The sequence below is a fragment of the Nycticebus coucang genome, chromosome 16 (genome assembly GCF_027406575.1).
Source record: "Nycticebus coucang isolate mNycCou1 chromosome 16, mNycCou1.pri, whole genome shotgun sequence".
NCBI classification, from domain to species: domain Eukaryota; kingdom Metazoa; phylum Chordata; class Mammalia; order Primates; family Lorisidae; genus Nycticebus; species Nycticebus coucang.
This window is the reverse complement of record NC_069795.1, coordinates 1,755,462-1,778,304: the sequence shown is the minus strand read 5'-3', so window position 1 is coordinate 1,778,304 and position 22,843 is coordinate 1,755,462. Positions and strand designations below refer to the sequence as shown.

Sequence of the window (22,843 nt, the reverse complement as noted above, 5' to 3'; positions counted from 1 at the left end):
TCCATGAAGCTTAAGATGGCCTACATATTACCCCAAAACCTGAAGCCATAAAAGAAAAGATTAATAAATTCAACTACTTAAGAATGACTTCTAGGTAGCAAAACACATCACAAATTAGTTTCTTTTCTTTTTTGAGACAGAGTCTCACTTTGTCCCAGTAGAGTGCCATGGTGTCATAGCTCACAGCAACCTCAGACTCTTGGGAGCAAGCGATTTTCTTGCCTCAGCCTCCCAAGTAGCCGGGTCGACAGGCACCCGCCACAATGCCCAGCTATTTTTTTTTTTTTTTTTTGGTAGAGACAGAGTCTCACTTTATGGCCCTCGGTAGAGTGCCGTGGCCTCACACAGCTCACAGCAACCTCCAACTCCTGGGCTTAAGCGATTCTCTTGCCTCAGCCTCCCGAGTAGCTGGGACTACAGGCGCCCGCCACAACGCCCGGCTATTTTTTGGTTGCAGTTTGGCCGGGGCCAGGTTTGAACCCGCCACCCTCGGTATATGGGGCTGGCGCCTTACCGACTGAGCCATAGGCGCCGCCCACCCAGCTATTTTTTTTAAGAGACAGGGTCTCGCACTAGCTCAGGCTGGTCTCGAACTTGGGAGCTCAAGCAATTCACCCACTTCGGCCTCCCAGAGTGCTGGGATTACAAATGTGAACCACTGTGCCTGGCCCACAAACTAATTTAAAAGGCAAACTTTTTGAAGCTGGGCACAGGGGTTCAAGCCTATAATCCTAGACCTCTGGGAGAATGAGGTGAGCAGATTGCTTGAGGCCCGGAGTTCAAGACAAGCTTGATCAAGAGCGAAACCTCTCTACAAAAAATAGAAAGATTATCCAGGTGGTGTGGCAGGCACTTGTAGTCTCAGCTACTCGGGCAGGAGGATCATTTGAACACAGGGATTTAAGGCTGCTGTCAGAGCTAGGCTGATGCCATCACACTTTAGCCTGGTGACAGTGTGAGACTGTCCTAAAAAAGAAAAAGAAAAACCCCAATCTAAATCTCACAAGGGCTAATCCTTTCTAATCCACCCATGCAAGTTTCAACTTGCTAGGCAGGCTTCATTTGTTTCTATAAGCAAAGAATTTTACATTTCTTGATTTTTGTGCATCAAAGCTTTTGTAATAACACCTGTAAAATTAACTATATGCAGATGGAGACCCATTAGAAAAAAACCAGGGTGGGCGGCTCCTGTGACTCAGTGGGTAGGGCACCAGCCCCATATACCATGGGTGGCGGGTTCAAACCTGGCCCCAGCCAAACTGCAACAAAAAAAACAGCCGGGTGTTGTAGCGGGCGCCTATAGTCCCAGCTACTTGGGAGGCTGAGACAACAGAATCTCTTAAGCCCTGAAACTGGAGGTTGCTGTGAGCTATGTGATGCCACGGCACTCTACCGAGGGTGACAAAGTAAGACTCTGTCTCTAAAAAAAGAAAATAAAGAAAGAAAGAAAAAAACCAGGGCTGTGTCTGTGCTGAACAAGGATTCTTCAGCTTGGGAAACTGTAGATCCATGGGAATCCACAGTGGGTTCGAGGTGGCACATGAACACGCCAACACATAATGTGCAGATAAGTCAAAAGACAGTACCTAGGCTCAGCGCCTGTGGCTCAGCGGCTAGGGCGTCAGCTACATACACCGGAGCTGGAGGGTTCAAATCCAGCCTGGGCCTGCCAAACAATGACAATTGCTAAAAAAAAAAATAGCCAGGTGTTATAGTGTGTGCCTGTAGTCTCCGCTACTTGAGAGGCTGAGGCAAGAGAATTGCTTGGGCCCAGGAGCTTAAGGTTGTTGTGAGCTGTGATGCCATGGCCATCTACCAACAGCAACATAGTAAGACTCTGTCTAAAAATTAATAAATAAATAAAACTCACTTTCCGACCCTTCCACGTGGAGAAAGTTCATGCTGGGGTGATAATCTTGAAGGTTACCCTCAGACTCCCCAGGCCCCTTTCCCAGACACAAGACCATCACTGCTCCCAGCCATCTCAATGGGGGTCACAGAGCTAATTGCACAGGTTTCCAGCAACTTACGTTAACTGAGCAAATACTAAAATCTTCAAAGGGCACTGATTTTGTAAGAAGCAATGGAAATGACTTACCCCAGCAAACGCCCCAGCGTGCAGAACTCAACTTACAAAGAGAACCAGGTGGCAAGATTTTTGTAACTGGGTAGTCCAAACATGCCTTGTTACTGTTGCACCAGAGGCACTGAAAGAGAACAGCGTTAACAAACAACCCTCAGAAACAAAGCACAAAAACAAAGAATCTGATTGCCCAGGACCCAACCACTTCTCATGGCTGCCACTGCCGCCCAGCATGGCCATCTCTCTTGTGTGGCTGTGATGGCCTTGTCCTCTTGGACTCACCCCAGGCTCATAGTTACTCAGACCTCTTCCACAACTCTCTGGGCCACAGCTTTGGGGCTCCATGCTACTTCTGAGAACTGCCAACCCCTGTTCTGCCAGGAGCCCCCCTCCCCAGACACTTACCAGCCAGCCCCAGCCCCAGCCAGCCTGCTTCACACTGGCCCTGCTCCCTGCCCTCCCTGCCCTCAGCACCAGCTGCTCCACTGCAGCACCAGCCAACACACTGTACACGTGCACCATGCCAGGCAGGCACCTGTGCACATCAGTGGCGCAACCCAGAACGCAGGGCAGAGTCTGGCCCAGGGCAGGCATTCATTAAGTGTCTGCTGAATGGACTCCAGCAACCATGGTGATTGCTATTTTTAGAAAGTTCCCATGCATCCCACCTCTGACCTTTACAACTGTACTAAATTGTTGCCAGCCGCTTAAAAGATAATGCAATTGGTTCAGCACCTGTAGCACAGTGGTTATGGCACAAGCCATATACACCCAGAGCAGCAGGTTCGAACCTGGCCCAGCTGAACAACTACAACAAAAAAATAGCCAGGCGTGTGGCGGGTGCCTGTAGTCCCAGCTACTTGGGAGGCTGAAGCAAGAGAATTGCTTAAACCCAGGAGTTTAAGATTGCTGTGAGCTGTGATGCCATGAACTTCGAGGCATAGCGAGAATGTAACATAGTGAGACTGTCTCAAAAGAAAAAAAAAAAAAAGATAATGCAATTAAGACTCCAAGGCATCTGGCCAGAACTTGAGAGCAGTCCAAATGCTCCCATGGGAGCCCTTCAAGTGTCGGGGATGAGGATAAAGTGGTGCAGAGACGTCACATCACACCAGTGGGCACAGCAGCAAGAAGGCCCGAGAGCGCGTTGTGGACAGACACTGTGGGCAACAGGAACTGCAGCCCAAGTGACTCAGGCAGAGGACGCACAGCAGGGGCAACCGAACCGCAGTTTCAGTGCACCTGAATGTTGTTGCCAACCAATGTTGGGACATTGCCTGCTATTTTAAATCTTGGTATTAACAATGCTATTGTTTTTTAAAATAGGATAGAAAAATCATAATTTTTGTTTTTGTCCCAGGTTAAGGTGAAAATCTTTTATAATTTTTTTTGAGATAAGAGTTTCACTTTGTCACTCTTGGTAAAGTGCTGTGGCATCACAACTCACATCAACCTCAAATACTTGGGCTCAAGTGATCCTCCTGCCTCAGCCTCCAGAGTAGCTGGGACTACAGGAGCCTGCCACAATGCCCAGTTGCTTTTTTTTTTTTTTAAAGAGACAGGTCTTGCTTTTGCTCAGGATGGTCTTGAACTCCTGAGCTCCCTCAGCCTCCCAGGTAGCTGGGACTTCAGGTGCCTGCCACAAAGCCCAGCTATTTTTAAAGATGGGGTCTCACTCTTGCTCAGGCTGGTCTTGAACACCTGAGCTAAAGCAATTCACCCACCTTGGCCTCCCAGAGTGCCAGGTTTACAGGTGAGAGCCACTGTGCCCTGCCTCATTATAAATTTTTATTAAAATATAACCCAGGCTTTTTTCCCCAGCGTTATTTATATAGTGACTACTTTAATGCCTTATTTAAATGGCTTAGAGCATTGGCTCGGTGCCTGTGGCTAACGCAGCTAAAGCACCAGCCACATACACCTGAGCTGGCAGCTAAAAAACCCAGCCCCGGGCCTGCCAAACAACAATGACGGCCGCAACCAAAAAATAGCCAGGCGTTGTGGCAGGCGCCTGTAGTCCCAGCTACTTGGGAGGCAGAAGCAGGAAGACTCGCTTGAGCCCAGGAGTTGGAGGTTTGTATGGATGTTGTTTTTTTTTTTTTTTTTTTTTTTTTGAGACAGAGTCTCACTCTCTTGCCCTGGCTATAGTGCTATGAACACCACAGCTCAGAGCAACTTCAAACTTTTGGGCTCAAGTGATGCTCTTGCCTCAGCCTCCAGAGTAGCTGGGACTGCAGGCGCCTGTCACAACGCCCAGTTACCACAAGACCCTTGCTCTTGCTCAGGCTGGTCTCCAACTCCTGAGCTCAGGCAGTCCACCTGCCTTGGCCTCCCATAGCGCTGGGATTATAGGTGTGAGCCACCACACCTGGCAGTATTTATTTTCATATTTGCTTATTTTTAATGAAGATGGGATCTTGCTAAGTTGCCCAGGCTGGTCTCAAGCTGCTGGTCTCAAGTGATCCTCCTGCCTCACAAATAGCTGGGATTATAGGTGTGCATCACCACGCCTGGCTACAGTTTAACCTAATAAACAGCAGGAAAATGCTGTCTATTTTGGCTATTTGGGAATATTTTCCATTTATGTCTGGGATTAACAATGTTTGGCTAGTTCTGCCTTTTCAAATAGCTCAAGATATAAATGTCTAACTTTCCATTTTGATATGACAATTTTACCACAAACCTAAGAGGGGACATATAACATTGTTTTTGGTGAGGTTTAGTTTGGTTTGTGGTTATATTTTCTTTGGACAGGATATCAAAATCTATCTTTTCAAACTGTATTATTTAATCAATGAAATAATATGCATGCAGCACATAACTCAGACAGCACCCAGGGGACAGTCTGCCACACCCTCTCTTCTACCCCTAGGCACTTGGCATGCTTCCAGAATCCTTCCCTGTGCACTCAGGGACATTGAAGTCTGGGGCTGACCACACGTTAGTTACTGTTCCTCTGCAGCAGCCTGACTTGCTCTGGTCTGGGTTCAGAGCAGGAGTCAAGTCAGGCCTTGAGATAAAATCTGCACCCACCCCTCCACTGTGACGTGGCCACCTTAACTGAGACTGATGTCATCATCACACCTAACCCAGGTGGTGAGGGCTTCACAGGGCAACGCAGTAAGTACGCTCTCTAGACTGCAAAGCAGCATGCAACAGAGAGCTGCTTTTATGGCTGAAATGAGTTCCAGCAGAAAAATCCAGAGACCAAAAAGAAGCCCCATCATGAAAATACCACTCAAGCTGTGCATAGTGGCTTACATCAGTAACCCTAGCACTCTGGGAGGCTGAGGCAGGTGAACTGCTTGAGCTCAGGAGTTTGAGACCAGCCTCGGCAAGAGCAAGACTCCTTCTCTACTAAAAACAGAAAAATTAGCCAGGTGTTGTGGCGGGTATCTATAATCCCAGTTACTTGGGAGGCTGAGGCAAGAGGATCTCTGGAGCCCAGGAGTTTGAGGTTGCTGCGAGCTAAAGTGTCCACAGCACTCCAGCCAGGGCAACAGAGAGAGACTCTGTCTCAAACAAAAAGAAAAAAGAAAAGAAAATACCACCCATGAGGACTTGACCCACTTGAACGAGTTCAACATTATCAATGACAAGATCTGAAAGCTACAGTCATCATGTGTCTCAAATTTTAATCAGCATATCAAGTACCCCTTAAGTCCCACAAACTGACAAGATCTGTCTAAAGCCTCCACTTCTCCATGGGTGAGAAATGTTTTTTTTACAAACATAGCTAATACCTTGGAGTGGAAACCACCTAATATATCTTTCCTGACTAGTCTCATGTCGTGCACCCTCACTGTCAGGGTAAGAGAAACAGGCCCCACAGTTCTCAGTGCCCTCTAAAGCCTGGAAGGGGTGAGGGATGGCGGCCTCCCTGGTATCCTAAGGCAAAGATACCACAGAACGCTGACTTCTGTCCCAACTGTTGCCACCCACTGCTGGGCTGTGCGCAGGTTTTCCCAGGCTGGTGTCAGTGCCGCAGTGACACTACATGTAAGTGCTGCTGAATCTAGCTCTCTACACCACACACCTGTGCGGAGATCTGTGCTATGGCTACTTCCCCACCACTGCTCCGACTGCTCCTAGACAGACAAATGAACACTCAGTTCAGATCGCAGCACAGAGTGCCTGGGAACAACCCTGACAAGTCTCTGACCTGCTCTGTCAAGAGGAGGATTGGGAAACTTTGCTCCAGAATAGCTACCCTCTTGCTCAAAGTTATCCAGGGATGTAGAAGTGGTGGGGACAAAATCCAACCTTACTGGCTGAGTATTACGTTATTACATGAGATGCTGTGGATAGCATCAGACCCACTGGACCAGAAGGCCTCTAAGCCACTGAACCAGCCCACCCTGTTCCTGTGTGGAGAGCGAAGAGAGGAGTGTCTACCACAGCCCCTGACAGGTGAGGCAGGTCCAAGGTTTACAGACAACCCAGTTCCTCTGCCTGTTAAGAAAGCTGACCCTGCAGCTCTAAGCAGGGAGTGAGCGATAACACCTCCAGGCTCTCGGCAAGTGTGGACAGAAGCCCTGCTCTGCTCCCAGAGCATTTGCCACCATGTCTTGGGGGCCCATCTCATAGACAAAGTCACAGCCCTACCCCTGACAGGCCTCTAAGGCCTCACTCCCCAGGAAAGTCCTGGTGGCAGGCTAACAGTCACCTAAAGCCCAGCCAACCTGACACCCCCCAACCAGTGCCCACACCCACCAGGCCTGGCCGACACACTCATCTTCCACACCCACGTCTTCCACATCCACAAGCCTTATGCTTCCCCCGCCTACTACAGGAGTGAATGCTGATCGTGCAGGTGGTACCTACAGTTTTCATGGCAAGGTTTTATGTGCCTGAGAAAGGCTAAAATAACATTCAATAACTATCAAATAAATACCTTTACAAACCCCAAACAGGAGAACTATTCAAGCACACAAGCGACTCTGTGGACTTAGAGAAAGCCATGTGCTCTCGACGGCACTCAGCTCTGCACACTGCTTACCGAGACGTTCTTCAGGCACTCCTCACAGGTTCTGTTTGTGTTCTGAGAACAACCTGCAGGGAAGACACAGAGACAAATAAACTACCAAGAAACAAGGCAATGTCAGTATTAGCTCACGAAGACAGGGAAGGTGTAAAGGGGGGACGCCGACACTGAGATGCTCTGATTTGGAACTAACAGGATGACTACCCTCTCAAGCCTCTCCTGGCAACAAGCTTTCCTCAAGATATTTGGAACAAAGGCTGGGCACGGTGGCTCGCACCTGTAATCCTAGAATTCAGGGAGGCTGAGGTGCATAGACCGCCTGAGCTCAGTAGTCCCAGTCACTTGGGAGGCTGAGGCAGGACAATCGCCTAGGCCCAGGAGTTGGAGGTTGCTGTGAGCTGTGTGACACCACGGCACTCTACTGAGGGCGATAAAGTGAAACTCTGTCTCTACAAAAAAAAAAAAAAAGAAAGACCTAAAGACCTGCTGAGGAACATTCATAGCAGCTGTGTCTGTAAAAGCCCCAAGCTGAAAACAGCTGACATCCCTCTGTAGGAGGATGGACAGACAGACTGGAATGTTCCTACAATTGGGCAGAGAACCAAGAACAGCAAACAGGCGGCTTCCCAGCTGCAAGAGACCTTGTGAGAAAGAGGAGATTCTAAGCAAAAAGGCTATCTATCTTCCCTATAGAGGAGATGTGTAGTGTGGCCATGTAATCACTAACACTATTCAGCCAAAAAAGAAATGAACTGGTCTATGTAGAACACAGGTGCATCTAAGAATCATTGTGCAGAATGAAAAAGCCTCTATGGCCATGGAAGAGCATGTTGCACATTTCCATGGCGATGCAGCTGCACAACAGCTGAAATTCATCTACGGGGGACAGGGGCAGACATGGAAGAGGGGTGGGGCCCAAACTTTCTGGACTGAGGGTCACTTCTAGGTCTGGATAGGGGTCGTAGCTACACAGACGTAACTTATTGAAAAACACTCAAGGGCGGCGCCTGTGGCTCAAGGAGTAGGGCGCCGGTCCCATATGCCAGAGGTGGCGGGTTCAAACCCAGCCCTGGCCAAAAAATCACAAAAAAAAAAAAAAAAAAAGAAAGAAAAACACTCAGTTTCCTGAATTCCATCGTATGGAAAATTTATCTCAAAAGAAAGACAAGACAGCCACTGAACTCTGGCCACTGACGCTGTGACCAACTAGCACACACAGAAGGCTGGACAGAAAAAACACAGCAAAATGTGGTGACAAAGCCTCCATGGGGTGTATGTGTGTGCACTACAAAGAGCATTGCCTTTGCTGTATGTGTGAAGATTTTCATCATATGCAGAGAAGAGCTTCAGCTGTAAGCTACAATTTTACTCACTATGTTTACTAACAGGGACAATCCAGAGAGTAAATTGGCACTTTGAAATAGTTGGGGTCCTCCTCTCCAACAATCTAGTTCTTCTGTATTCCGTTTTTCTAAATAAAACTCCATTTTATTTGAAATGAAATAACATTTTGTCACATATTATGCTATCACAATTATTACTAATTAGCACCCTTGTCTAGCAGTGTGCTATTCAATCTGTGTTGAAGTCATTTTAAACCACTCTATTTATTTTTTGAGACAGAGTCTCACTCGGTCATCTGGGATAGAGTATGTGGCGTCACAGTTCACAACAACCTCAGAGTCTTGGGCTCAAGCGATCCTTCTGCCTCAGCCTCCCTCGTTGCTGAGACTACAGGTGCCCACAGCAACGCACAGCTAGTTTAAAAGGTGGGGCTCTTGCTCAGTCTGATCTTGAACTCTAGAGCTCAAACAATCCACTCCCAATCTCAGCCTCCCAAAGTGCTGAAATTACAGGCGTGAGTCACTGAGCCCAGCCTTTAAACTACTTTAAATACTCAAAATGACAGATTTTATTCAGCCCCAGGAAGGTAAAGAAAACTAATCACCACTGAAATAGCTCCTTTCCTACAGCTGTGCTGTGCTGAGAGCAGCACCACTGACACCTTGGCACTGTGGGACAAAGGAGTCCCAGGTAAGGTCGACAAAGGGTAAAGATACCTGTGGTGGGTGTGCTCAAGCACCATTATGAACTCTGAACTCTGGATGGCTGTGTTCACAGAACGGTGGCACGCAATTGCAGAGGAGCACACTCAGCATCCAGGCCTTGGTTGTTCTGTGCTAAGAGGAACCAGGGCGGTCTTGGATAAATGGCTGATTCCAGAACCAGAGCAAGGAAAGGACAAGATGAGCTGCAGACAGGTGCTATGCCTGAGAATGGCACAGATTTGTGAGTAAATGGCAAGACGACCTCAAAGCCAGCCTGGAAAAGAGTCTCCAAGGCCAAATCTGGGACAATTTAAACGTCAAAATAAATGACAGGCAGGGCATGTTGGCTCATAGCTATAATCCTAGCACTTTGGGGAGCCAAGGCAGGAGAAATGCTTGAGGCCAGAAGTTCAAGACCAGGAAAGGAGAGAAGAGGGAGAGGAGGGGAGGGGAAGGCAGGGGGACAAAGAAAGTCAGGGACTCCAATCCCCTGAATGAAATAGTCTATGATTTTATACTGACAAAATAAAACAAAGCCAACTAGCAAACAGAAGAATGGGTTGGGCACAGTGGAATTGTGCTCACACCTATAATCTCAGCATTTTGGAGGCTGAGACAGGAGGGTGCTTGAGCCAAGGAGTTCAAGACCAGCCAGGGCAACACAGGGAGATCCTGTCTCTACCTTCCCCCGCCAATTTTAAGTTAGCCAGGTGTGGGAGCATGTACTTGTGACTCCATATACTCAGGAGGCTGAGGCAGAAGAATCAACTGGGGTCCAGGAGTTCCAGGCTACAGTAAGCTAGGATTGTGCCACTGCACTCCAGCCTGGGGAACAGAGCAAGATTTTTGGTAACTCTGTATATTCCAATTATGTAGAATGTTCTTGTCTAACCTACTCTCAAATGGTTGGGTCAAAATAACAAGCAATACAATTATAATTTGCAATAAAATTTTAAATATTAATCAAACACAAACAAGAGTATTATAAACTGAAAACCAAGCAGATCTGGGGACGTGCTAAAGCAATGGAGCAAATAGTGAGAGCACAGATGGGACTCAGACTTAGTCCGCTGCCCTCCCCCAGCTTTTGTGCAGCTTTGAGGTCTTTCCACATAACTCTGGGGAGGATCCTTAAGTCCTTTTTGAAAAGACAGAAATAGGAAAGGATGCTTCCTTCCTCTCGGTCTAAGAGTGGATACAGGAGACATGGATGATATAGTACAGGAAGTCCATCAGGATTTGCCTTTTTAAAGCCTTTTTGGTCTCTAGTCTGTGCAAACTGAAAGAACTGAGCTCCAAGATACCATAAATCCATCCACCTTCAGGCCTTTAGATTATGGGCCAGTCTGAATCAACAGACAGGCATGGGAGAAAGAGTCAAGGGCAACTGCCCAATGTGTATCCACCATATCAATAACAGAGTGGGGTTTCAATGTGGGGGAAACATCAATGTCAAAAGCCTTCAAGGCTGGGAAAAAAGATCATTCTAGTCTCTCTCTTTTTTTCTTTTTGAGACAGAATCTTACTTTTTTGTGCTCGGTAAAGTGCTCTGGTGTCATAGCTCACAGCAACGTCAGACTCTTCGGCTCAAGTGATCCTACTGTTTTAGCCTCCCTCACAGTTGGGACTACAGACGCCCGCCACAACGCCCAGCTATTTTTAGAGACAGGTTCTCACTCTTGCACAGGCTGGTCTCAAACTACTGAGCTCAGGTAATACACACACATTGGCCTCCCAGCGTGCTAGGATTATAGGTGTGAGTCACTGCACTTGGCCTCCTAGTCTCTCCTTTGAAAATACGTCATTTTACAAAGTAAGAAAGGAAAGACAGTAACCATTTATTACTGCTTGGAAACAGGCAGTCACTCATCTCACTTATCTCATCATGGGACACAGAAAACCATGGGCTGGAGAGCCAGAGAGAAGAAAAATGCTCTTGCATTTCTTAAGGCTAATATTGAACATGAATGCTTTCACTTCTGAGGTCCTCTGAATGTGAGGTTTCAACTTCAATTTTATTTTTCAATTAAAGAGCTTCCAGGATGGGGCCTGTGGCTCAGTGGATAGGGCACCTGCCCCATATACCGAGGGTGGCGGGTTCAAACCCAGCCCCCGCCAAACTGCAACAAAAAAATAGTCAGGCGTTGTGGCGGGCGGCTGTAGTCCCAGCTACTCAGGAGGCTGAGGCAAGAGAATTGCCTAAGCCCAGAAGTTAGAAGTTGCTGTGAGCTGTGTGATGCCACAGCACTCTACCAAGGGTGAAAAAGTAAGACTCTGTCTCTACAAAAAATAAAGTTCTTTACAATTAAAAAACTTCCAGTGTCACTGATTTTGGAAATTAAAGTAAAACAAACAAAAAGTGTTTTCACTGTCAGGATACACTAGCCCAGGGTGACCCTTTAAGTGCTTTCCTAAAGTTTCCAGAGGGTCAATAAATTCATTAAGCACAAAAGGACACACTAGCATGTGTACTTTTTATGTTTTTTTTTTTTGTGGTTTTTTTTTTTGGCCGGGGCTGTGTTTGAACCCGCCACCTCCGGCATATGGGACTGGCGCCCCACTCACTGAGCCACAGGCGCCGCGCGCATGTGTACTTTTTAAAAATAAGGCAGCAAGCCTGGGCACAATGGCTAAGGCTAGTATTTTGAGAGACCAAGTCAGGGGATTGCTGAGACTAGCATGAGCCAAGAGCAAGACTGTCATCTTTACAAAACATAGAAAAATAAGCCAGATGTGGCTCATGCCTATAGAACCAGCTAGTCAGGAGGCTGAGGCAGGAAGATCACTTGAGCCCAGGAGTTTGAGGTTGTAGTGAGCTATGATGATGCCACTGCACTCTAGCCCAGGTGAAAAAGACCCTGTTTCAAACAAACAAACAAGGCAGCGAGTAAGTATATCACTCATTCTGTACCCATCACAAAACAGGCTGCAGGGAGCAGTCCACCATGGCCCTCAGTGGTAGAACAAGTCCCTGAAAGGAGCACTGTGCCCACTCTGCACAGAAACGGGCATGGAGAACACCTGCACTATCAATTCCAGCCAAGAAAAGAAGGCGATTGTTCATTTAGACCAGTGGTTCTCAACCTTCCTAATGCTGTGGCCCTTTAATACAGTTCCTGTGGATCGCAACCCACAGGTTGAGAACCGCTGATTTAGACAAAAAGTCCTTGTCATCCTACTATTTCAGTAGAAAATAAAAGTGAAGAGTAGTAGCATACATAAAAAATATGAATCAAATGTATGCTGCAGCATTCTGTACAACTTACTTAGAGAGCCATGTTTCTCAGCCTTTCTGAGGTGGGGCAGAAATACAGAGTCCCCCTGTAAATCAAGAGTCCCCACTATAGGGAGCAGTTGAGGAGACTCACCGCCCAGAGGTGGCTGCCACCGGGCTCCTTAGGACTCCTCTGTAGAGTGCAGCAGACTGAGGTCCCTTCAGAGGTCATCGTCCCCCAGATGCTCTTGGATTGAGTCTAAACTCAACCCCAAAAACAAAGTGGGGTCTAAATACCCTATCAAGGCTTTTTAAATTTCATGAATTTCATTCTAAAGATCTTCCATACACAGTGGGTTTCTAATGTCTCCCCTCCACCAAAACACACGAAAAGAGATTAAAAATTGTTGGCTCTGATTTAGTGTGATCCATTCTTTAAATTCACACAGTATCCTTGTAAAGAAGACAAAGTGTTTTGAACATGATTACTGTGCTCACACTGCTATGACAGGCAGTAAAAATCTCATACAAAGCAAACACTCTGCAGGAAAAGGCTCTCACTGCTCTGAGTAGCGCCTCTCTGAGGCAGATGCAGACCCTGACACACCTGCACAGTAAGCACCAACATGGCATGACATTACTCCTCCCACTGCAAGGTGCTCCTAGGGAGAGAAGCTGCCCAGGCCTGAGTGATTACAAGCGGTGAGCACAGCCTCCAACTACAGCAGGAAGTGCTGTCCAGCTGGCACACTCAGTAGCACCACAGTCCACTCACCTCACCCATCTCTGCACCCTTAGGAAAACCAGAGCAGGAGCAGAATCAGGGCAGCCACACAAAAACCTCCGGGTTGCTTTCCTGACACACCCACTCTAATAATGCAGCAAACACACCCCTGAGCCACTGATAATTCCTATATCACAAACTCTGGCAGACACCCATTTGTTTGGTGAAAAGTATTCACTGCACATTTGTACTTAGAACTTAATTAAGCCAAAAGTTCCTTGTACTATTCAACTCCTTTATTAACAAACTTCAAGACGGCAACCTGTTAATGCCACAAACACTAAACCCACCAGGAAGCAGGTAAAAAGAAACTGAAACAATCCTGCACTGGAATGAACATTCAATACAGCTGCAACCAGAACAGGTGCTTTGCTATGCCACAGTTAAAGAGAACCTGACTGAACCTGACTGAGTCTGGGGCTGCCAAGAGTTGACAAAAGTATCAGCCCCTCAAGCTGAGCCTAGCTCAGCCCTAAGGTCACGAAACTGAGGTTAAGGCGCTATTAAGTGATCATCTGGACACTCCACGCCAGAAGCCAGCATCACACTTCTGAAGCAGGTCCAACGATGACATTCTCCAGTTTTACTTCCCACTAGCCCCGGGAAAGCTCCCCTCCAGAAATACTCCCTGCTTCTGGAACTCTGTGGGCTGCAAGTCGGGCTCTTTCCTTCGCCAGAATTCCCCTTGCCCAGCGCCCTAATTGCTGGCCGGTCTCCCCAGCAACTCGGTTCCTAAAGAATAGGAGCGCGGTCTCTCGGTCACCACCGTGGCCCCAGTGCCTGGCACACACAGGATAACGAATTAAGAATGCCCAGGTGGGAATGCCCGTCTGGACAGCGTTTAAACGCAAGCAGTTCGCTCCGAAGCAGATACTACAGCATCCTTTTTCGATAAAGCCTCTCCTTGCCTAAGGCATGAAATAACTGCAAGCGCTCGCCGCTGTACTCAGAACTCCGCGGCATCTAAGATCACACCGGCTGCGGCCCTCGGGGGAGCCCACGTTTCCAGCTCGGGTCTGACCCCCGCCCGCAGGGAGCGCTCTCTCAGGGTCGCAGTGAGACTAAGGGGGACCACAGGGTGCCGGGCACGGCCGCGGCGTCGGCTCCCTACACAGTCACGCGCGCAGAGTGGCCGCAGCAGCTGGACAAAGACAAAGGGTGGGCCGCGGCTCGCCCCCGACACTCCTCCACCGCCCCGCGGCCCCGTCGGCCCCGGCGCCCTCACCCGTTGCGGGCGGCTCCTGCGCGGCGACCGCCGGGATGAGCAGCAGGAGCAGCGCAGCGCTGCCGAGGGGCAGCCCCCAGCACCGCGTCGGCCCGCGGGCCCCGCCAGGCGCCATGGTGGCTCTGCGGGTCAGTCAGTCAGGAATTCCCGAAGACTCCAACGCCAACCCAGCCCGTTTCTGCCCGGAAGAGCGGCGGCGCCGGAAGTGCCCCGGAGGGCGGGGCCAGGCGAGTGCGCAGCCGCAGGCTTTGGCTCGCTCCGCCCCTCGTCCCAGGCCCTTCTCCGGGCGCCTTAGCGGCTCGTGGCGCCTGCGCAATGGAGCGGGCTCGGTAATGGCAGCGATTGAGGCTTAGTGCTCCTACGTGGCGCGGCAGGGCAATGAGTGTAGGCACTGTCCCTGGCCGAGCGCTTTGAGGGCAGAGCATCTCGGTGGCCTTGACCCTGAAGCGGAGCAGCGGTCCGAGACGGTGTCCCCAAGCGCTGCTAACGCTACTCTGAAAAGGTTCCTGGAAGAGGAGGAGGTGCCGCGCCGGGTCCGGGGCGCCCGCCTTCTGGGGCCAGAGCTCCGCGCGCCGGTCCCCTCGATGGTCGTAGAGGGTTTGGTTATGTGTGCGCTTGAGAACGCTTAAATCACTCTCAAAGTGGGCCTCGCCATGTGCTACGGAGCTGCCATCCAGGTTCCCGACAGGAAAGTGCTTCGCCCCTCCTTGGTCTCCTTGGGCACTGAACGGCCCCACAGTGATTTCCCCGTTGGGGATCTCCCCTATGGTGATGACTCCCTCACCGTGACACTCCCCAGTGACTGCCGCTGGTACCACCCCTGTCTGGGTTGGCCTTGCTCATGGCCTGTCCACCCCCTCCCCCACCAAGGCTTAGGGCCCCTCCGTGTCAGACTCTAGTTAGGTATTTTGAAGTTCAGTAGATAAAAAGAAATACTAAATACTGAAGCTTATTTTTTTAGGCTACTTAAATGACAGAAATAACATACAGGCGTGAATATAAACACAATTTAAAAGCTGTTGGAACCCTCTTCTAAACATGTTAAGCCTTGAGAGAGAAATGACTGTGATCTGAGTCACCTGTTGTTAGGACTTCAGTTTTCCAATTATAGATTAACTCACTTCTTACAGTTCTTACTGTGTACAATGACCAGAGAGAATTAAATGACGTCAGTGACAGAAACCTCCTGCCTTCTTAGTTAATGATCCTTGTAGATTAATTCCCTTTTGTTGTCTTGCTTTGCTTAGATCAGATGACGGGAAAACCCTTGACTATTACACCCTCCTCAAGAAGGCCAAACGTGCCTTTCCCAAGAAGTAGCTCTGCCTGTAACTAAGTTGCTGTAACTCTGCCAGCATTGTGTGGGAAATAGGGTAATCCCACAAATACCCTGTCTCTGCCTGGGTAATGAAACCTCAACTTCCCTACTTAGAAATGCTGTTGCCAGTCCTTAGGAGTTGGTGTTTCCAGGTGGGCCATCCTCAAACTTTGCATTTGAATAAACTCTCTTTAAATTAGATTCTGAACCTTTTGATTATTTTAGGTTGACACAGGAGTCTAGGTGCTTTCTTTTCAAGAAAAGGTTTCCATAGCCATAATAGAGTAGTAGAGTGAAGATTTGGGAATTGTTTAGCAGATTTAGGGATTGTCCGAGAGTAAGAATCATCTCCTGTGCTTACTCTGATCCATTATTTGTAGCTGTCCAGACTATCCTGGCTCAGTAGGAGCAGTGGTTGGATCTACTAGTGATGTCTGCCACAGGTGGGGTACTTACCAAAAGTGAAGTGTCTGCCACCTTTCCTCCGCAGTGCCTTGGTACAATCTACTGGGTCATGCTCCGTTGCTGCTGCACACCTACCTTGGGGGGGCACTGGGGCAGTGTGGCAGTGAGTTGTGCACCCCTCCCTCTGTTCTAGCATGCTATGATTCAGCCATGTGGCCCCTAAAATCATCCCTACTTCCTTTCTCTAAGAGGCTTTCAACATGGGTTGGATTTAACCTGCCCTCTACCCCAACGCCAGTGGGGAAAGGATTAGTGAAGTCTCTGGCTAGGGGCACTGGTGGCCCTTGTGTATTCCTGTTTTCTTCATCACCTCATCCAGCCCCAGTACTACAGTTATGGAAAGCCAGACCCAGGGGTATGACTGCCCAAGGTCACAGGGCCAGAAGAACAGCTCCTCAGGATCTGTGAAACCCATAGACTGGGCTCAAAGCCCAACTCTACCAGCTCCAATCTTCCTGACCTCAGCCAAGTCATATGGCCCCCACAGGCTTCACTCCCCACAGCCCTCCTCATAGTTGAGGAAGCAAAGGAGATCATGTGATTGCACACTGAAATCACTAGTGGATGGTCTGTCTTGGCATCATGTTAACTCTCCTGTTCTTCCCCATTAGGACAGCCTGAGCTAACACATCCCCGCAGCGCTGGGCAGAGTCTCCTCAGCTCTATTAGAAATGGTTTACCAGAAGCCTGTTCATAAGCCCACTGCACACAGACAACAGGTTGTTGGTGTATTTGTGTACATGGCAGATGCTTAACCAGCATGCCTTCTGCTTTGCACTGGCTCATCATAAAGTGATAAAGTTCATTCCTATCCATGTGGGGCTGCAGAGGGCCCTTAATGGCCATAAACTGTGTCTCTGACCCACACCTTCCAATTAAAATACTTTACATCTTCATTAAGATCTTCTATTATATAAAAAGATATTTAAAAGTCCATTTGCAGAAACAGTAAATATAAGCCTGGGCTTAGAATTACCCCCTGAAACATTTTTCTTTAATCCTAACAATGCAACCACACAATGCCAATTGAATGATAATCAAAAGACATTGGGTATTTGTAAGTAGTAATGACTCACAAAGCCCCACAGAATACTACCACATTTAAGAAATTTATTTATTTATTTATTTTTTGAGATAGTCTCACTTTGATGGCCTTGGTAGAGTGCTGTGGTTTCATCGCTCACAGCAACCTCAAACTCTTGGGCTCAAGTGATTCTCCTGCTTCACCTCCCTGGTAGCTGGGACTATGGGTGCCGACCACAACGCCAAGCTATTTTTAGAGATGGGTCTTGCTCTTGCTCAGGCTGGTCTCTAACTTCTGAGCTAAGGCAATCCACCTGCCTCAGCCTCCCAGAGTGCTAGTATTACAGGTGGGAGCCACCACTCCCAACCCCTATGACCACATTTTAAACAATGCCATCAGCAATGGCATTTTTTTTTTTTTTTGAGAGAGAGTCTCATTATGTCACCCTCGGTAGAGTGCTATGGTGTCACAGCTCACAGCAACCTCTAGCTCTTGGGATTAAGCGATTTTCTTGCCTCAGCCTCCCAAGTAGCTGGGACTATAAGCGCCCATCACAATGTCCAGATTTTTTGTCGCAGTTGTCGTTGTTTTAGCTGGCTGGGGCCAGGTTTGAACCCTCCAGCCTCGTTGTATGTGGCTGGCACCGTAACCACTGTGCTATGGGTGCCAAGCCTTAGCAATAGCATTTTAAAATAACAACTGAGTTTGGGGACAATTCTGCAATGCAGAAGTTAGAAAAATTCTAGGTAATTATAGCCTAAATTCCTGTTTTATCCACAGTGAAGTTGAAATTTAAAAGGAGGAGGGGAGCATTCTGCAGCTTAGCATGTCTGAAGTTCACAGACATATTTCAATTGTCAAAGATCTCCAAGTTCACAGGAATGGCCCAATGACAGTGTATAGGAAGAACAAATTATAGTGACTTTTCAGACAAACAGAATGATTACTTAGAGCAGTCTGTAATTAAAAGTATATATGTCTTTCCAAGAAGAAAGATAGTTAAGGAATTAGACTGACAAAATCACAATGTTGGGTGGTGTCTGTGGCTCAGTGCGTAGGGCGCCAGCCCCATATACCAAGGGTGGCGGGTTCAAACCTGGCCCTGGCCAAACTGCAACAATAACAACAATAAAAAAATTGAAATTACTTTAAAAAAAAAATCACAATGTTATCAGCTTAGGGGACAGGTGCATCCCAGAGCTGTGGAAAGGGCTGTCCATAGGCACAGACCAGACACAGCAGGCTGAGGCCAAAGCCCTCATGGTTCTTCCAGAGTCACCACTTAGGAATGTCCCATTTTAGAGTCACCTGTTGGGGACTTTCACCAGATTTGTTATTTGGTGGTTAAGCACCTGTACCATCTGTTTGGTTTTGTGTACATGTGTGTATGTATGTATATATATATATTCATTACTCAGTAGGTTAAAGAATTACTTCAATAGAAGCTTCACAAAAAGAATGAAGCTTTTGGTGACACATTAAATCACCAAGGTTGCTAACACTAGGAAAGACAAAGAGAACTTTGAAGGGAAGCTGGAGAGAGTGAGAACTCTTAGGAGGTGTCGGGGAGGGAAAGGCTGTATTCACAGGCCAGAGTCCATTTCCCGTGTTTGGACTAAGCCACAATCCTCAACCATGTGGGAAGGGTGGGGGTTGCGGGGGCTTTGGAGCTGGTCTGTGGTCAAGTGAGGCCTCTCAGGCTCAGGGATTTGTCCTTGACCAAGACACAGAAGCTTCTGATTGCCAATCCTTTGCAAGTAGTCACCATTCTCAAAGCACTTTCTGTATCAGCCTTTCAAATCCTCTGAAAACTAGTGGGAAATGTAAAGAAACACACACGTACACAAAATGGGTTGAAAGCAACTGACTTTACCATTTGTCTTGCTAGAGATCTCTTCTGGGGGTCAGGCCTGGCCCTCATCACAAGCTTCCTTGGCAGAGATGGACATGACGCCCTCTGCCTGCCTAGGAAGCTTTACCTGGGTTGACCCTTCCTCTGCCCTCCCTCCTGAGGAGGCATTGCCACCCTGCACACACAGCCCACAATGCCTGCCGCAGACTACACCTTCACCTTGACAGACCTTCATCTTCTAGCTTTGTCTTGTGGTTCTTGAACCTCAGTGTAACTCAAACCACCTGAAGACCCATAAAAGCCAGATTGTTAAGCCCACCAGTAGCACCCTGACTGAGCAGGCCTGGGCCAGGCTGAGGATGTGCACTTCTAACAAGTGCCCAGGTGAGCTAACCCTGCATCTCACATCTCCACACTAGCCATGGAGAACAGGGGTCCAGGGCAGTGAGTCTCACCCACCACTGTGCTCATCATCTCAGGCGCATCTATGTTAAGGGCCCCTGAGTTGGGACACATCACTAGTGTGGATACCCCAGAACATCTGGCCATTTCCAGTCCTTCCCACCTGCCCAGGTCCCAGGTCCGAGTCAGGCGCCACAGGAGATTCTCACACATGTGAGCGTTTAGCAGTAAAAGCAAGGAGCCCAGAGAAGATACCTCCCATCTGTGCCCACTTACAGGTCTGCAGTGGTGCCCAGGATGGACAGGGGTGCAGTTTGCCCAGACCGAGGGCCTTTCTAGGGTAAAAGCTTCACAGCGTCAATGTTGGAACATTTGAGCTATGGTCATGGTTGGTGTTCTCTGATGTCCAGAGCTCCTAGCAGGATCTGTGTGGGGCTCAGTAGTGCATTTCCTTTGAGACTGTGAGCTGCTTCAGCAAAGCCTAGGGCTGTTCACGTACCTCCCTTCCCTCTGAGCACCCCCCGCAAGAGGTCTGAGGACTCCAGGCTTATGGTGACTGGCCTGGTCCCAACTGTGGACAGTGTAACCAGGTGAAGAATAAGTTGCTGAAACACAAGACCAACAGGCACACAAGGGAGGCATACAAAGGAGAAGGCAAAACTCCAGTTGGGGCTGAGCTCACTAAGAGCTGCCATAACCATCAGCTCCAGGTTGGCTTGGATATGTTACAGAAGACTTTGACCCTGGGTCTCAAACCCAGGGCTTTGAGGGGCCCTGGGCCTCATCTGGGCATTTACCCATCTGGTCTGCCACCCTCAGATACCTCTACATGCTATAGTCACACACGACTTGGGCTTGTGCACTTGTGTGATATGAGACCAACAATGACTTCCCAGTCTCCCCAAGAAACAACCCATGAGAAGTGAGCTTCTTTATGACTCTCTTCATGACCATTGTCCCAAGAGCAGGCCCACACCTGAAAGCAGAGAGAATGCCCATTTCTCTGTTTGCTTCTGTTCTGGTCTCTGGTGGGGCTGCCACCTCGGTTCTGGAAATCCACCTGGGATTTGGGACAGAGGGCACAGGGAGAGGCTCTGCAGGCATGGCCCAACAGGTAAGGAAGGAAAAAAAGAAATAGAACCCTGCCCCATGGGGGTTCTGCAGCCCCACGGTCTGCAGGTGGTCCACACCCTTATATGGGAAAGGGTGGTGGGCAGCTGAGGTAGCTGCCGAGTGCACCAAGGTTAGAGATCAGCCTCTGTGGACAGCTTGCACTGAGGTTTTATTTTTTTTTCCATGCACATGATTGGTTAACAGTATAATCAATTTTGTTTTATACTCTGATATGTTTAAATATAAACAAACTGGCATCACCTTTAACCAGACCGCTCACCTAACTTGCACATAGGAAACCCTGGGTCCAGCCTCCCAAGACTTAAGCAATCCTCCCTGCCTCCCACCCACCCTCCTGTGGAAAGATCTGTGTACATCAGAAGGGGAGGCTGCTCCTCCTGGTTGGGGGGTGTCTATATAAATACCTGCCTTTATCTGTCAGGTTAAGAATAGAAAAAGCAGTGGATTTTTGGTTAATTGGTGCCACGGTCTAGAGCTGTAAGCGTCTTGGTTGTGTGATGGGGGAGATGTGGTGGTGGGAGTCCTGCTGATTGGCTCCTAACTTTCGGCAAACTTAGGGTTCATGACTGTCGTGGTGGCGCTCTTGAAAAGGGGGTTATCCTGGTGAGAAATGCAAACATGGGCTTGTTAGTGGGAGATTTCAGAGCAGGCTCTTTCTCCCCGAGGCCACTGGGTCAAGGTGGAAGCTGCTTGGGCCACCACCTGCTTCCGGTTGCTGTGGCCAGACTCCACCCACGGCAGTGTCACATGAATAAGCTGCTGGGGAGGGCCAGTGTTTGGCCACACACAGATGATCACGGCCCCAGCGGCAAGCGGTCAGAGCATGGGAGGCACCCCCTCCACATAGGACCCCCAAGGACGGCCACTTACGTTGTTCCACTGGGACTTGAGTTTCTCTTTCTCAAAGCGCTTATACTCCCGGAGGTCACTCAGGTGGGTCAGAGCCTTCCAGATGACCAGGAGCAGGACACCGATGAGCACAACCCCTGCCACGGTGCCCCCTACGATGGCAGCGATGTTGGGGCCCTCCACACACTCTAGGGAGGAAGCACACACACCAGAGAGTCAGTCCCTCCCTCTCTCACCCAGCCCGTGTGTGCTGTCGGGTCCATGGTCACTGCACAGCATTTAGTCTGACAGAGGGTCCCACTGCCTGGGTCACTGTCCATCACCACCCTGGCCCTGCCCCCACTGGAAACAAGCTAAGCCCTGTGGTTCCATCTGACCCAGACAAGAAAGGATGTCCAGGCTTGGTGCCTGTAGCTCAGCGGCTAGGATGCCAGCCGCATACATTGGAGCTGGTGGATTCAAACCAGCCCGGGCCTGCCAAACAACAATGACAACTACAACCAAAAAATAGCTGGGCATTGTGGTGGGCGCCTGTAGTCCCAGCTACTTGGGAGGCTGAGGCAGGAGAATCGCTTAAGCTCAAGAGTTTGAGGTTGCTGTTAGCTGTGACATCATGGCACTCTACTGGGGGCCACACAGTGAGACCCTGTCTCAAAAAAGGAAAAAAAAAAGAGAAAAGAAAGGACGCCCAGGTAACCAGTCAACCAGGGCAGAGTATTCATATTTGGGTAGGAAACAGTGCCTGAGGGGCCCCTGCCCTCTTCCCGCAGTGGTTAGGAGTGGACTGGAAGGGTCTCTGCTCCAGTTTGCCCCTGGAATGTGCCCCTCAGTAACCAATGGCAGGAGGCAGAGCCCTGCACTGGGGCGGGTTAGGCGGCCTCAGGGATGAACAGGGCAGGGTCCTGGCACCCGTGGCGACTGTGCCTGGCCTCCCCCCAGTTCTGCCATGGCCCTCTACCCAGGGTGACAGAGTAGACTCAGTTTCAAAAAAACAAACAAACAAAAAAATAAAACAAAAAAACTCAACAAACAAACAGTCCTGGTAGGCTGCTGGCCTATGACCAATGGGGTCCCTGGAGTGGTCCCCCCAGCCCCCAGCCTCTGAGTGGGAATGGGTGGGGGTGCTCGGCATCTGGGGACTGTGTGTCTAAGACCCTGCAAGCCCATCTCATCATGTGTCTGCTTAGCTTATGCCTCAGTGTCCCTGAACCGTTTGTCATCATTATCTGGTGGCCCTCCTGACATCTCCCCTTCCCACTGTCCTGACTCCCTCCATCTGTCCAATCCTCCTCCCCTGTGTGTCCTTCAAGGGCAAGCTCTGTCAGCATGCTGTGCCCCCAGACCCTCCTCCCCCCCCAGCTGCTGTGGTTCCTGAACTCAGCAACCCTGACAGGTCTGTGTCCACCCGGCCACCACTCAGATGCATCACTCTAATTCTGAGAACTAGCTAGTGGCTTCCTG

General features: G+C 49.1%; 2 protein-coding genes across 3 annotated transcripts in view; both read right to left on the bottom strand.

Annotated features, from left to right (window-relative positions):
- The window catches only part of PTTG1IP (PTTG1 interacting protein), a 32,580-nt gene extending 18,030 nt beyond the window's left edge, over nucleotides 1-14,550 (bottom strand). Inside the window, exons 1-3 of the mRNA XM_053564468.1 lie at nucleotides 14,339-14,550; nucleotides 7,083-7,135; nucleotides 2,099-2,207 (exon numbers count right to left, since the gene is read on the bottom strand). Coding sequence (XP_053420443.1) covers nucleotides 2,099-2,207; nucleotides 7,083-7,135; nucleotides 14,339-14,453 — 277 coding nt within the window. The 5' untranslated portion in view covers nucleotides 14,454-14,550. The remainder of the gene's footprint in view (nucleotides 1-2,098; nucleotides 2,208-7,082; nucleotides 7,136-14,338) is intronic.
- A 6,112-nt stretch (nucleotides 14,551-20,662) lies between these two features.
- ITGB2 (integrin subunit beta 2) overlaps nucleotides 20,663-22,843 on the bottom strand; it is a 37,370-nt gene continuing 35,189 nt past the window's right edge. For both annotated transcript variants that reach the window (XM_053564248.1, XM_053564249.1), the window contains 2 exons: nucleotides 21,404-21,570; nucleotides 20,663-21,133 (listed from right to left, as the gene is read on the bottom strand). In XM_053564248.1, the coding sequence (XP_053420223.1) occupies nucleotides 21,071-21,133; nucleotides 21,404-21,570 (230 nt within the window). In that variant the 3' untranslated portion in view covers nucleotides 20,663-21,070. The remainder of the gene's footprint in view (nucleotides 21,134-21,403; nucleotides 21,571-22,843) is intronic.